At 37.7% G+C, this 13,642-nt stretch overlaps 2 protein-coding genes across 2 annotated transcripts; both read left to right on the top strand.

The window, feature by feature from the left end:
• The first annotated feature begins 2,080 nt into the window (after positions 1–2,080).
• On the top strand, positions 2,081–7,132 carry LOC104753067 (uncharacterized). The gene is made up of 22 exons (XM_087465500.1): positions 2,081–2,128; positions 2,780–2,913; positions 2,996–3,269; positions 3,366–3,468; positions 3,567–3,691; positions 3,800–3,881; positions 3,978–4,095; positions 4,171–4,328; positions 4,394–4,508; positions 4,598–4,762; positions 4,882–4,976; positions 5,052–5,111; positions 5,176–5,323; positions 5,395–5,468; positions 5,550–5,643; positions 5,721–5,812; positions 5,893–5,934; positions 6,012–6,168; positions 6,257–6,321; positions 6,466–6,531; positions 6,639–6,743; positions 6,860–7,132. Exons 3-22 carry the CDS (start codon positions 3,242–3,244, stop codon positions 6,864–6,866), a joined length of 1,899 nt encoding a protein of 632 aa, XP_087321626.1. The 5' UTR covers positions 2,081–2,128; positions 2,780–2,913; positions 2,996–3,241; the 3' UTR covers positions 6,867–7,132.
• Positions 7,133–9,191: 2,059 nt separating this feature from the next.
• LOC104753057 (uncharacterized) lies at positions 9,192–11,147 on the top strand. Its single transcript, XM_010475337.2, has one exon. The coding sequence runs from the start codon at positions 9,192–9,194 to the stop codon at positions 11,145–11,147; it is 1,956 nt and encodes a 651-aa protein (XP_010473639.2).
• Positions 11,148–13,642: the final 2,495 nt, after the last annotated feature.

The raw sequence follows: 13,642 nt of genomic DNA, 5'->3' as shown, positions 1-13,642 counted from the left end.
AGAAGACTAATAGCAAAAAGACGATTCGGATCAAAAGGATACAAACAGGTCTAAATTTTGAGAATCTGTGAAACGTATCATTAGACGGTTTGTTCACTAGACGTAAGTCACGTAACCAAGCAAGTGTTTCTTTCTACTGTTTTTTCTTCGACAAAGCAGTGATGTATTACAATATTATGGCAAGATAGTCTCCGGAAATACAACGTCTTGGTCCATGACGTCATCAAAGATGGTGTTCGTGGAGGATATCGGTGGACAATTTTGGATGAGTCGTGGTCGCCCCAAATTGCCCTGCTTCGCCCATCAGCATGTATGCCGGTTTCCGAAACGGTGCAAAATTGTCGCCATCCCCATGTATGGTTTGAGCGATGCCATAGACTGTCGGAATCTTTGCTACGGTATGTACATTCGTTCTCTCCTTCAATCAGAGTTTTCGTAGATTAGCTATATACAAAACTTGTTTCGTAAATGTCAAACCACAGGTTTTCTAATTCAATAATATAGAAAAAGTATTCGTTAAATACGGCACACAGACCGAAATATAACGTGATTATCCACGAAGATTATCTTATATAATAAGACAAGGTTTTTCCTCAACTTCTTCTAAGAACATGACACATGGCTAAATATATAGCTGACACCTGTTCTAAAATCATTCTCAAAAACTTTGTTTTTACGTATCACGTTCTTATATCGGGCTTTTCCAAATAACTCATATTACGTTCAAATATATTGGGCTTTACTAAATAACTCAAAATCCAGGCCCACCTAAATATATTGTCAGTTCATAAAACCAAAACGCACAAACGATGTCGCTCCCACCTTCTCGCATCTTCTCACCTTCTCACCTTCTTCACCATCTTCACCATCGTTCCAGTAGCCTTTCTGATTTCGTACTCATCTTCTCACCTCCGACGTTCCTTTCTCCAATGAATATTGTGATTTTGTCCCGCTGAATACGCCACACGTCTCTGTCCTTCGCTGCAAGCTGCTGGGCCAGGTCCTCCGTTTCAAGATCAAATTGGATCTCCTCTCTGGTTTCGCATCAAATTAAAATGAAACGACCGCCTCAAACCGCGGTCGACGACGGGTCCGTCAATGTTTACCTCTCTAACAGGTAAATGTTTATCTCTCTAACACGTTCGTTTTTAAATCCAATTGGGGCTGCTCCTTGCTTACTCTTCAATCCCAGTAAATCTCTAATTCAGCATCATCTTCGTGTCCCCCTATGTTTTTATTTTCAATTCTCCTAAACTTTGGCTTATTCAGTTTACTATGGTTTTATTCTCCTATAAAATTCTAATCCATTACAGACCCACCACTTTTTTCAATCGTATGTAACATTAACATTCTCCAGGTTTTATGCATCGCGTTTTGACTTTCTTTATATGTTTCAGTTTGTTTTAGTTTGTAGAATTTTTTCCCCTCTATATTTGTCTTTCTGTTTCAGTTTCTTAAATTAGTTAGTTTATGTTTTTCCTTCAGTTGCTTGAATTAGAGGAGAGCATATGTCTTACCTTCTGTTTATTCTCAATGTTTTGTGTTCTATGAAATTGAATCCGTTTTTTTAAACTTCACTTTCTATGATCAATTTTAAGTGTTCTCTTCTGTTTATGATCACTGTTTTGTCTCTCTATTATTTGCTCCAAACTATAAGTTGATTTAATCTCTGCTTTATTGCTAATTTCATTTCCTTATCTCTGTTTTTGCCGAGGTTAATGGTCTGAACACAATATTAGAGCAATGCGGATGGCGTTTTCCATAACTTTTCAAATAAACAACTGGAAGAAAATAGTTAAGTAAGCCTAATTGTGTTCTCATATAAATTCTTTAGTTAACATGTTCAACAAAATGTGTGATTTTATTTGATTCACCTTTTCAGTTGAATGTTTTATGTCAAGTTCCTTTCTATCTCATTTGCATCAAGACTTTGTTTTCGATTATTTTTATCGTTAACCACAAATTTTTAGAACCGATAGAGGTGGTCTAACTTCTAACCTTCTACAATTTTTCCCATTGTACCAACAGCTGTCACCTCAGATTTACATTCACCGTCGCTAAACAACTCTCCATCACTGACAACGCTTCAAACCGCGGAAGGGTCCGTCACTGTTGACCTCTCAAACAGGTTCGTTTCTAAATCCAGTTGTGTCTCCTCATTGGTTACGCTTCATTCCCAGTAAATCTCTAATTAAGCATCATCTCGGTTTTCTCCTATGGTTTTCTCCTAAAGTTTGGTTTTCTTCCTTAATTTTCCTCTACAGACCATTAAATTCTAATCGATTAGAGTCCCACCACCTATTTCAATCGTATCTACCATTAATTAGAATGCATCAACGTTTTCCAAAAGTTTTAAATCAAGTTTCTGATTTCTGTTTAAACAATTGTCTTAAGTGCCAAACTATACATATTTTCGAATATTAAATTCTAAAAGTCCATAACATCCTCCCCATAAATTAGTATCATTTTTGATTATTTTTAAATGGTAAGGACTACCATTGAATTATTTCTCTTACTTATTACAATCTTTAAGGAGATCTCAGAATCCCATTAAAAGAGAATCATGCGTTTCCCTTTTACGTTTTGCTCCGTTTGATAACGTAATAAAAAAACCAAAAGCCTCAGATTTTAGGGTCATTAACATTTGATTATAATCCCTGATTTCTCTCCCTAAATCATTGCTTTAAGCTTTTTTTATAAATCACAACATTTCACGACAGCAACATTGTCTGTTACACCATGGGCAAAACTAAAACACTTGCTCCCTACTCTACTCTAGATTCAATCTCCAACGAAACACACAACAATTGTCCCCAAAAAATTGTTGTTCGGATCATCCATATTTGGGAAGTCCGAGACTTTCGAAGAAATAATATCTTACTAAGTCTTGAATGTCTCCTTCTTGATGAGAATGTATGTTATCTCTACTATTCTCCATGTTGGCCGTAATTTAGTTTCACTCCATTAAAACTCCTTTCTTTCACCTCTGTTTCAGGGTTCTGCTATACAAGCTTCAGTCCTTCCTAATTGCCTGCCTAAGTTTAAAGATCAATTGGTGAAAGGCCAATTGTACATCATCAACGAATTCGATGTTCTTCCATCCTCCATCCGTTATCGTCGCACCAACCACAAGTGCAGAATTGTTTTCTCGGACAAAACATCTTTGGGTACTGTAAAAAAAAAACAATGCTCTATTGGTTATGAATATTTCAGATTCTCAACTTTCTCTGACTTGCTTGACATGGTAGACAAGGGTGAGGAGCTTCCAGGTAACAACATAATTTGCCCTCTTCATTTTCCTGCTCTGTTACCTTTCACTTTCGTCTTTAATGTATGATTAATATCTACATTTTCCCACCCACCAGATGTTGTTGGCCAAGTATTCTCCTCGCGAACATCTGAAAAGAAAGACCAGAACAATCCTTCCAAGACAACTTTCAATCTAATACTCACTTGCATTTTAGAAAGGTATTGCTTCTGTTCCCATTTCCTCCCCCTTCTACAATTCATTTATGCTCTTCTCTTTGTAAGTCTCTAACTGTTATCCATTTCTGTATCTGTTGTAGTGGTGACAACGTATATATATCTCTTTGGGGTGAACTTGCGGTCGATGCCCATGCCAAACTATTGACCATAAAAGATGAAACAGTTGTGGTCATTGCAACCCATGTTAACCCCCGGAAAGTTGGGCGTAAGTGCTTCTCACTCTTAATTACAAACAACACTCCACTTCTTGCTGCGATAGTTGATATTTATTGTTTTCCTACATGGGTATTGACTGTTTTTTCCATCTACTCAGGTTACGTGTATTTGAATGGTACATCCTCCAGCCAGATTTTGCTTAACTATGACAATACAGTCTGCCAAAACTTTTGTCAAAGGTTTTCATCTCTTCATTTTAAAATATACCATCTCTTAAACCAGGTTCCTAAAACTTAACTTTGGGTTGTTTTTTTTTGTCCCCCTTTTCACGCCAGCAACCAATTCAAAGAAAGTATTGTGCCACCAATTATAGACGGAAGCAGTCATTTTGACCCTAATGCTTTGTACATGATTGAAGATGTAGAGAGTTATGTCAAAGAACAAGGGGGCAAGGTATTATGTTGAACATATACTACGGTTTAATTAGAGTGTTTGGTTCTTAAACTCTATGTTCTCATTGCTTTGTAGGAAAAGAGCTTCTGGTGTAAAGTCAAAGTGGTTGATATTGTATTACGCAATGGATGGAATTACATTTCATGCTCAGGCTGCAACCTAAAAATGGACACTACTGGTTCCACCATATCATGTTTGACATGCCCTCCAACCCAAGCTGTTGGAAAACTACAGTAAGTTTACCCCCGTTTATATCTTCTTCCCATTCTTTTTGGGTCACTCACATATTCCCATCTAGGTACCGAATTCAAATTATTGTCGACGATGGCCAAAACACAACAAATTTTGTAATTCTCAATCAAGAGGCGACCAAACTATTAAAGAGAACAGCTTCTGACCTGGCTAACGACAAGGTACGTATTGTATTGGCTGAATCCAAATAATCCTGCCTCTATTTTATTCCCAGCCAAATGCTTAAAACTACTCATTATATCAACTGCAGCTGAACTGCGACGGGCCTGCGAAAGATGTGCCTGACGCCATTAAAGCATTATTAGGGAAGGTTTTTTATTTCAATGTCAAAGTGTCTGACTACAATTTTAAAGCCACCTACCAGACATTCACCGTCACATCCATCAAAGAAGAACAAGGAGACTCACCCTTAGATGTATTACTTTATTTTCTCTACTATTTTCCAGTTTCACTTTCAACTGTTTACAATGTGAGTAGTCCACTACCCTTACGCTCACAAAATTTTCTTCTGGTTATTTGTAAATATAAAATTAGCCACCTACAACTGGGGAACTCGCGAACCTAGAATGCCAAGGCGAGCCCTCTTCTACATCGGGAAGAAAAGCAACCAAGAAACGTCAATCAAACAGGTACCTTAAAGTGTTTTCCGTCTTATGTGCAACAGATGTTTAAGTGGGTCATTTAAATCTACCTTGCCTCACCAGGTCTATCAAAGCCAATGATGAGTTCGCTATCACAACTGGGGGGAAACAAAAGACCAAAAGGTAATCTTTTAAAAAAACTACAATGGTTACTTTCGTAATGGTTATGGATGGATTACACTGACAGGAAAAACAACCAAGAAACTGTTCCCGTTGGTATTATCAAGCTGCGCTCTAACTTAAACAAAGAACTAATGGTCCCATCTGGATCTGAAGATGAAAGTATCAAAGAAGAATCAGTAAGGAAAAATTCACCATATGTCTCCAAGACTCATGTAAGGACTCACTTATTCAACTGGTTTTTGGTCTTTATAATTCTTATATCTAATCTTCGAAAGTACAATAGGCGATTGCAGATGGGAATAACCTCCGATCCACAACTGAAGCTGAGCCCTCTACTAAAAGACGTCGTTCAAGCCGGTAAATTACCTAGAAAATGATCGACAAAAAATACTAACGGTTTCTGAATGGTTGACAACATTTCATCTATTCCTTCTGCAGGAAATCTGTCTCGGATCCTATTGAATTAGAGGTTGATTCTGCGCCAAACGAAGTGGAAGAAGAAGAAAGCCACTTGCCTTTAGATGAAACACATGTAAGCAATTAACTATTAAACAGATTAAAGGGACATACAACTCCACTGTATAGTCTTAAACTTGTCATGTGTAATAGGAGAATCCTGCTGGTTGCAACCCAGAAATAACAACTGAGGTTCAGCTCACCACTACTTCTGTAAGGCCAGTGAGGGATCGCCGCCCTAACAGGTTTTTCCCTACCTTCCTTCTATTAACATGTTACGTGGTCCTCTAATTTTTCTAAACTCAACCACGTCTTCACTTTCTAGGAAATATGCAGATGGTTTAACCAAAGACCAAACATTGGGCAGGTGGATTCTAAACTAACGTGATTGTTTGACTTATAAACTTGGTTATTGGTTCCCATTATCTCACCCTCCTCTCACAGGACATGTAACCAAGAAACTGGCTCCAAAGTACAAGGCACAACAAAGGTTAAGAGGGGTAAATCACTAATTGTACTATCGGATGTTGAAGATGTCACCACCTTAAACAATGAAGAAGGAAAAGAGGAAGCGATAGAAGACAATGCCTTGCCATCACAGGTTTTTATAAATAAAATATTGGAAATTAACTGAAACACTGCTGAACCTGTTCATTTTTTAATTCTAACAAATACGTATATTTTAACAGACTGAGACTGCAGGCGAGGTACCCGAAAGTCCACGAAAACCACTGAGAAAACACCAACCTACCAGGTGATTTGTGATTGGGTTGAAACACAAACAGGAGACAAGAAGCTGAAGCTGAAGATGGTTTACTTTTTGGTGTACTTCCTTCTATTAACAACCTACCCAATGTGGTGTACTTTTTTGTGTGTCATTTTAACCTTACACCAACAGGAGACAAGAAGCTGAAGCTGAAGATGGTTTGCTCTCGGAAATCCCAAAAAAAGACAAAACCCCCAGGTAAATATTTCAAATCAATTTAATTACTATCTTAAAGAGTGTGTTAAAAAAGCCTATAAGGGTTTCTTTAACAAATCGTAACCAAGTATGTTACCTTCGTGTCATAGGAAAGCTCCCGACACATTATCTCCAAAAGTTTCAAGGACCCGACATGTTAGCGGACGCAAAAAACAAATCATCTTATCTGATTCAGACTCTGGTTATGACTCTGCGTACGTAAAAATACCATTCAAACATGTTTCTACATTACTATAATGTTTCACCTTTTGGTAACGCCAAATATTTCCATATCTGACACCAGTTTATTTTAAATTTGTTGAACACTAAGATGGTGAGGGGTAGACATCTGTTTGTTGGAACCGCTGAAGGCTTTTAAAAATAAGAAATGAGCTGAAGACTAAGATGGAGAGGAGATGACATCTGTACCCATCATTGCTGCAACCACTGAAGACCTTTTATTTTTTAAAAATCCAAGTTTCCCCGTACTTTCATTTTCCATTACCTATGTTAAATTAAAACCATTTAGTACCTCTAAACAGAGTTCAAACCAACCTATTTACTATATTATTTTACATTTGGGAGAATCATTTTTATTTAAGTACTTTCACTTAGCAACAACGACAACCCCCATTTAAGCATAGTTGGAATTATTTACTATGAAATTATGTTACATAATGGCAATTCAATCCAACAGTAGCCGAGGTTTGTCAAAAAATTACTTAAAATATCCCTATTTAAAAATATCAAATAACCTAATGAATGTAACTACACACTGTATATCAGTACCCTCAAATATTGCACTTGAGCAATAATCTGGAGTCAATCCCAGGGAGAAGGGCCAAAAAAAAAAATCATGACCATATTGTAACCGCTTTAAACCTATTAATGTCTCGTGGAGAAAGTGTAAGCACTGGTTTACTAATATGACAATAATTAAAAAACAACAACTCACTCCTTACAAATTCAAACACCCATAATTTACTCCCTTGTGAAATTAATGTATATAATAAAAGCGTATGAATGGAAAATTAAACACACGATTAGACTTTCCTTTTTTTTCACATTCTCTACGACAAAGCTTTCCAACATAACCATTACTAACAAAACTATACCCACTTATATTTTTCTTATTTGCTTACCTTTTTCAAACGAAATACTCAGAAATGAACTCAAAGTCATTCACAGTCCAAAAAACCAACACTGGAGGCATACAGATTCCGAGCTCAACAGGTTTGTATTCTATATATAATTCCCAAAATATAGAAACTAATACATCAAACACTATCGATATTTCCACAATCATGTTTCAATTTTAATACTTTCTAAAACTTCATATATTCTCAAGACATCGAAAGAAATAGGGTGAAGCGAAAACAAATATTGTCAAAGCATCCAAGGAAATTACAAAGGCTTCGCCCACCTTCCACTTCTCCTTCTTTCACAACATGTTCAGGTTCAACATCTTGCATTCACTATATGCTCTGGATTTGTTAAATTTTACTCGTCGTTAAACAAAGGATTAGCTCAGTCAATACACTACTTACATTTTTCAAAATCTAGATGTGGAGACCACATCAACTCCAGAAAATAGGAAGCATAATAGAGATATACGTATAGAAGCGCGGAGATTAAGCCGACAACAAACAAACCTCAATGTAAGAGCAAAATTTCCCTAAGTTCAATGTGCGTCCTTCCCTCTCGGGTAACTGTTAACAAGGATACTAATTTTCAAAAACAGGTCAACAACAACTATCACCACCACTAGAGGCACAAACACTTGGTAAACGTCCAGCAGCAGACAGATCTACCATAACCGAGAAGAAAGGTTTGATATTAAATTCAAATACCTTAAACTGTGAAATATATTTTACGTTAATTAAGTTATACTATATTTTATAGTATTAAGTTACACCAACACAAACAAATTATCATAGGGAAACGTCACCGCACAAAACATGTTGGAAATGCGCTGGTTAATTGTCGGTATTGCGATGCTTTGATGTGGCAAGCAGAGAGCCAAAGGAAAACCAAAGACATAACCAAATTGAGCTTCTCCATTTGCTGTCATGCGGGGCGTGTATCACTACCGAAGATGAAAGAAACTCCATCATATTTGGACAAACTTCTGAAAGATTCCAATTTCCTCCAACAAATAAGGACGTTTAACTCTCTTTTTGCATTTACGTCAATGGGGGCTAAAGTCGATGAATCGATTAATAGAAGACCTGGCCCATATTGCTACAGAGTTCATGGACAAAATTACCACAGACTTGGGTCCCTTTTGCCGATTGATGGAGAGGCCCCCAAGTTTCTACAATTGTACATTTTTGATACGACCAATGAGGTGCAAAATAGAATTAAAGCCCTAACGAATGGGAACTCAGTAACCCGACCTGATGAAAGAATAATCTGCGGGTTGCTAGAGATGTTGGACGACACCAACGAGCTTGCAAAAATATACGAGCTTGCGAACAATGTTGACAGAGTGGATGGAGATGAATAAAACTGATGAGGAGGCACGGAGTTTGACATATGTCCAATTCGCAACTCGATTTGTATGGCATGCCACTACCAAAAATTGGACGAAAAGAAAGCAAGGTTTTACCATCGGGAGGTTAGTGAATATACATCCTACAGTTGGTGAACTATACTACTTGAGGATGTTACTGTTCAAAGTCAAAGGCGTAACAAGCTTTAGTGAGATCAAGACAGTTGCAGGAGTCACTTATCAAACATACAAGGAAACATGTTGTGCAAGAGGGTTGCTAGATGGAGATAAAGAATGGATAGAAGCATTAGAGGAAACAGCACAATGGGGTTCTGCTAGCCAATTGCGTGAACTCTTTGTCACACTAATAATTTTCTGCCACGTGAGTAGTCCTTCAAAATTATGGAGCCATTGCTGGAAGTCTCTAGCTGAAGACATCGAGTACAATCAACGAAAGGTTTTACACATGCCTCATTTAAATCTCACCGAAGATCAACTAAAGAGTTACACTTTGATAGAGATGGAGAAGATCATGCATCAACATGATAGATCACTGTTGGAATATACAGACATGCCTTTGCCAAATATGGAGTTGTTGACTGATATGAAAAACACTTTCATTAATGAAGAAATGAGCTACAACCCAGAAACTGAGAGAATAGAACATGAAAGACTATACCACAGTCTGAATGAGGAGCAGAGAATGGTATACAACGGAGTATTAGATTCAATAGAAGCTGGTAAAGGAAACCTATACTTCTTATATGGACATGGTGGAACGGGGAAAACATATCTATACACAACCATCATTTCAAAGTTAAGATCACAAAATAAAATTGTAGTTCCAGTTGCATCTTCAGGCATTGCAGCTTTGCTTCTTCCCGGAGGTAGAACAGCCCACTCAAGATTCAAAATACCAATTACCTTAGAGGAGCATTCATTATGTGACATAAAACCAAGATCCATGATAGCAGAACTGCTGAAACGGGCTGATTTAATAATTTGGGACGAAGCACCCATGACTCATAGATTGGCATTTGAGGCCTTCGATCGAACAATGCGAGATATCTTATCTAAAGAAGATCCATCTGCAATGGATAAACCATTTGGTGGGAAGACGCTTTTGCTAGGTGGCGATTTCAGGCAAATACTACCTGTGATAAATGGAGGAAGTAGACAAGACACAGTGTCAGCTGCAATCAATCGCTCCAATCTTTGGGATGCCTGCATTCTCTACACATTATCACAAAACATGAGACTGAAAAATGAAGAGAAAAAATTTGCAGAGTGGATACTTCAAGTTGGGGACGGAAATGCACCATCTATCGAAACGATGGAAGATACTAATGCGGACACAGACAACATCAAAATACCAGCCAACTTGATGGGTCCATCTGGAGAAAACTCACTACACCAACTTGCGGCTGATGTGTACCCAGATTTTGCAACCAAATACAAGAAGCCAAAATACCTCACTAAAAGAGCCATATTAGCTCCAAAGAATGACACAGTCCGTGATCTGAACATGATGATGCTTGAACAAGTTCCTGGGGATTCAAAGGAATACTTAAGTTCAGATACAATAGAAATGGAAGGAGACACATCTGACAAAGATCAACTGCTATATCCAGTGGAGTTTTTGAACACACTAAAATTTTCGGGATTACCAGATCACAACCTTACCATTAAAGTAGGGTCTCCAGTTATGCTGCTGAGAAATATGAATCAGAAAGAGGGTCTTTGCAATGGTACCAGACTAATTGTTACACACATGGGGGAAAGAGTCATAGAGGCAGAGATCCTGACTGGGACCCGTGCAGGAAACAAGGTGGTTATCCCGCGTATTATACTCTCTCCAGCAGATTCCAAATGGCCATTCAAATTAAATCGACGACAATTTCCCTTGCGGCTTAGCTACGCAATGACAATCAATAAAAGCCAAGGACAAAGTCTGAAAAAGGTGGGCTTATATCTTCCAAAACCAGTATTCACACACGGACAATTGTATGTGGCACTATCTAGAGTCACATCAGAGGGAGGGCTAAAGATACTAAATGTGGAGAAGGAAAACAATGATGAACATACAGTTAAAAATATTGTTTTCAGAGAGGTCTTCAACAACCTTTAGAACTCAACAGAACCACAGGTATGACTAAACTATCAATCGTAAATTAGTACAAAAACTGAAACAACTAAACTCAGACATGTTGTTAACAAATAATCACCTCTATAGGACATGGACGACCAATAGAAGGCGGCACCATACATTAAAGTATCCTTTTTCACATGGGCACAACCAAAGTATCCTTATACCCATATTACTTTCATAATCAAACTTCGCATTATATACTCTGCATTTGCCATTGTTTCGTTTTCCTTTGGTGATAAACACAGATAACAGGTACAACACTAAAAGGAGGAGGATGCAGTAGTACAGAAAGTAAATGCCCTTTGAAGAAAAATTTATATGAGATTACCAATAACACTAAACGATGAGAGAGGAGAATACAAAGAGAGTTAGTCTGAGGCTCGCCCGAGGTCTAATAGATGGTTCCCGCAAATCTAAACAAATTTTTAAAAAATGTGTAACTGTAGTCTATAGGCAAGATATTACCGTGTAAACCACACCGGAGGTGTTTTCCGGTATCCTTTAGTGGAGGTTGAGAGGGCAGTCTCTCCCCAGACGTAGCGGTGGCAACCGTGAACTGGGTTAACAAACCTTTTTGCTCAAAAGTCCAAGAACCACCAGGCACAGTTAGCACACAGCACAAACAGAGACATAGCAAGACACAAAGAAAAATCAAAGGACGACGTCGTATTCCCAAAAAAAGATGACAACCAAAAACACCAAATCCAACAAAGGAACCGACAAGAACTACGCGCTGGAAACGAACAACATATGAAGAATTTGCTAAAACCCAACCAAAAAAAAAGCCAATAGTGGAATATACGAGACAACAATGCCACATTTGCTGAAACGAAAGACCAATTTCGAAGACAAATAGCAGAGGAAATAAAGATCTTCAAGTTTTACCCACCCCACAAAATTGCCCACAACAAACCAGCACAACGAAGTCTTTTGGGAAACAATCAACTTAATTACAAACCACCACACCACAACAACCCACGATTAGAGCTAAATGACCAACACAAACAGACTAAAGGGAAACAATTGGCGAAATAAAAGAGAAATATACTAAAAATTGAAACCCATAGAGGGCCGGTGATGACACACCTTAAACGTGAACATGGCTTTCGAACCCCAAACAGGGGACCAAAATGCATTTATATAAAAAGGGAAAAATATAAAACAAACAAAATCTCAATTAACACAGTGATGGAGTTGCCCGAAACACACAAGAACCGACCACCGACGCAAATACTAATAAACAGGAGGACGACACGTGAAGAATAACATAAAAACTGGGCCTCTACAACTATGGACCTTTAAAACAACATGGGCTCTAGAACCGGTATGTTAATAGCAACGACAACACAAACACCCACAAAACCAAAAAGGCTTCACTGACCTGGCAGCCTGGGACAGTACGACGACAGACTCAAACAAAAAAGAGCACCCAACCAAACAAAATAAACTTAAACTAAAAGACTATGAACCCAACCAAATATACAAGTGGGAAAAATAAAGGTAACCAAGAGAAAAACAAAATCAGGCATGGACCAACCCAAAAATAGTGAATAGAAATTATGGCGTGCACACATAACACACACACACCATCAGTATCTATAAAAACAAATTAAAAAATAACCCAGACACCAATTTGGAGAAAAACAAAAACGCACACACCACAGGTAAAATAAAAAATACAGTAACGAAAACCAAAACAAAATTCATAATTAGGGCCGATATTGGAATAATTGGCTTATAATATATAGTGCAAACTATGCCAAAAGGGGTTTTAAAAAGACCAAGACATAATATTATTATTGAATTAAATATAAAAGGAACCTAATGTATTCCCATACAACAATGAACTTCAATTAAAAACAACACACAAACATTATTCAATGATTCCACGAGCCAAACAGGCTTCTTTATATGTTTCATAAACAACACCTTCATATTTCCTCAAATCTTCAGCACATGTAGGGCCCCTCACTACACCTAAAAGGATTCTCATAAAATACAACTCTCCTCTGTTATTAGGAACATGACCAATCACCCCTCTCTGAAACCCTCTTTTCCTCGGCAAAAACCGCTTCTTTTTTCGGTTCCAAGTAAAAAGACTTGGAATCTCCCCATATGTGAGTGTCCTCGCAAGTGAGTTCTCCCTATTCAAATTCAACCAAGCCTTGAACATAGAGTCTCCACCAACCTCATCACCATCCTCATCACCATCAAAGATACAGTGCTCCACCCCTGGTGCATGAAAACTTAGTTTAAGCTCCGAAACGTTAGCCATATTTTTCGCCTAAACCTTAATGACAAATTACAAAGAAACAGACTTTGGAGCAATATATAGAGGTTATACACAATCTATACTATTAAAACCAAGTTTCATACATTTACTACTCAATAAAATAATTATGTGAATATCTTTTAGTCAACAATAATGAAAGCGACATCTCACATTTACCAAAAAAAAATAACCCCCCTTACAA

The sequence above is a fragment of the Camelina sativa genome, chromosome 2, assembly GCF_030686135.1.
Source record: "Camelina sativa cultivar CO46 ecotype springtype chromosome 2, ASM3068613v1".
Lineage (NCBI taxonomy): Eukaryota > Viridiplantae > Streptophyta > Magnoliopsida > Brassicales > Brassicaceae > Camelina > Camelina sativa.
Note: the sequence above shows the minus strand (reverse complement) of the source record. Positions and strands in the feature narration are given on the sequence as shown.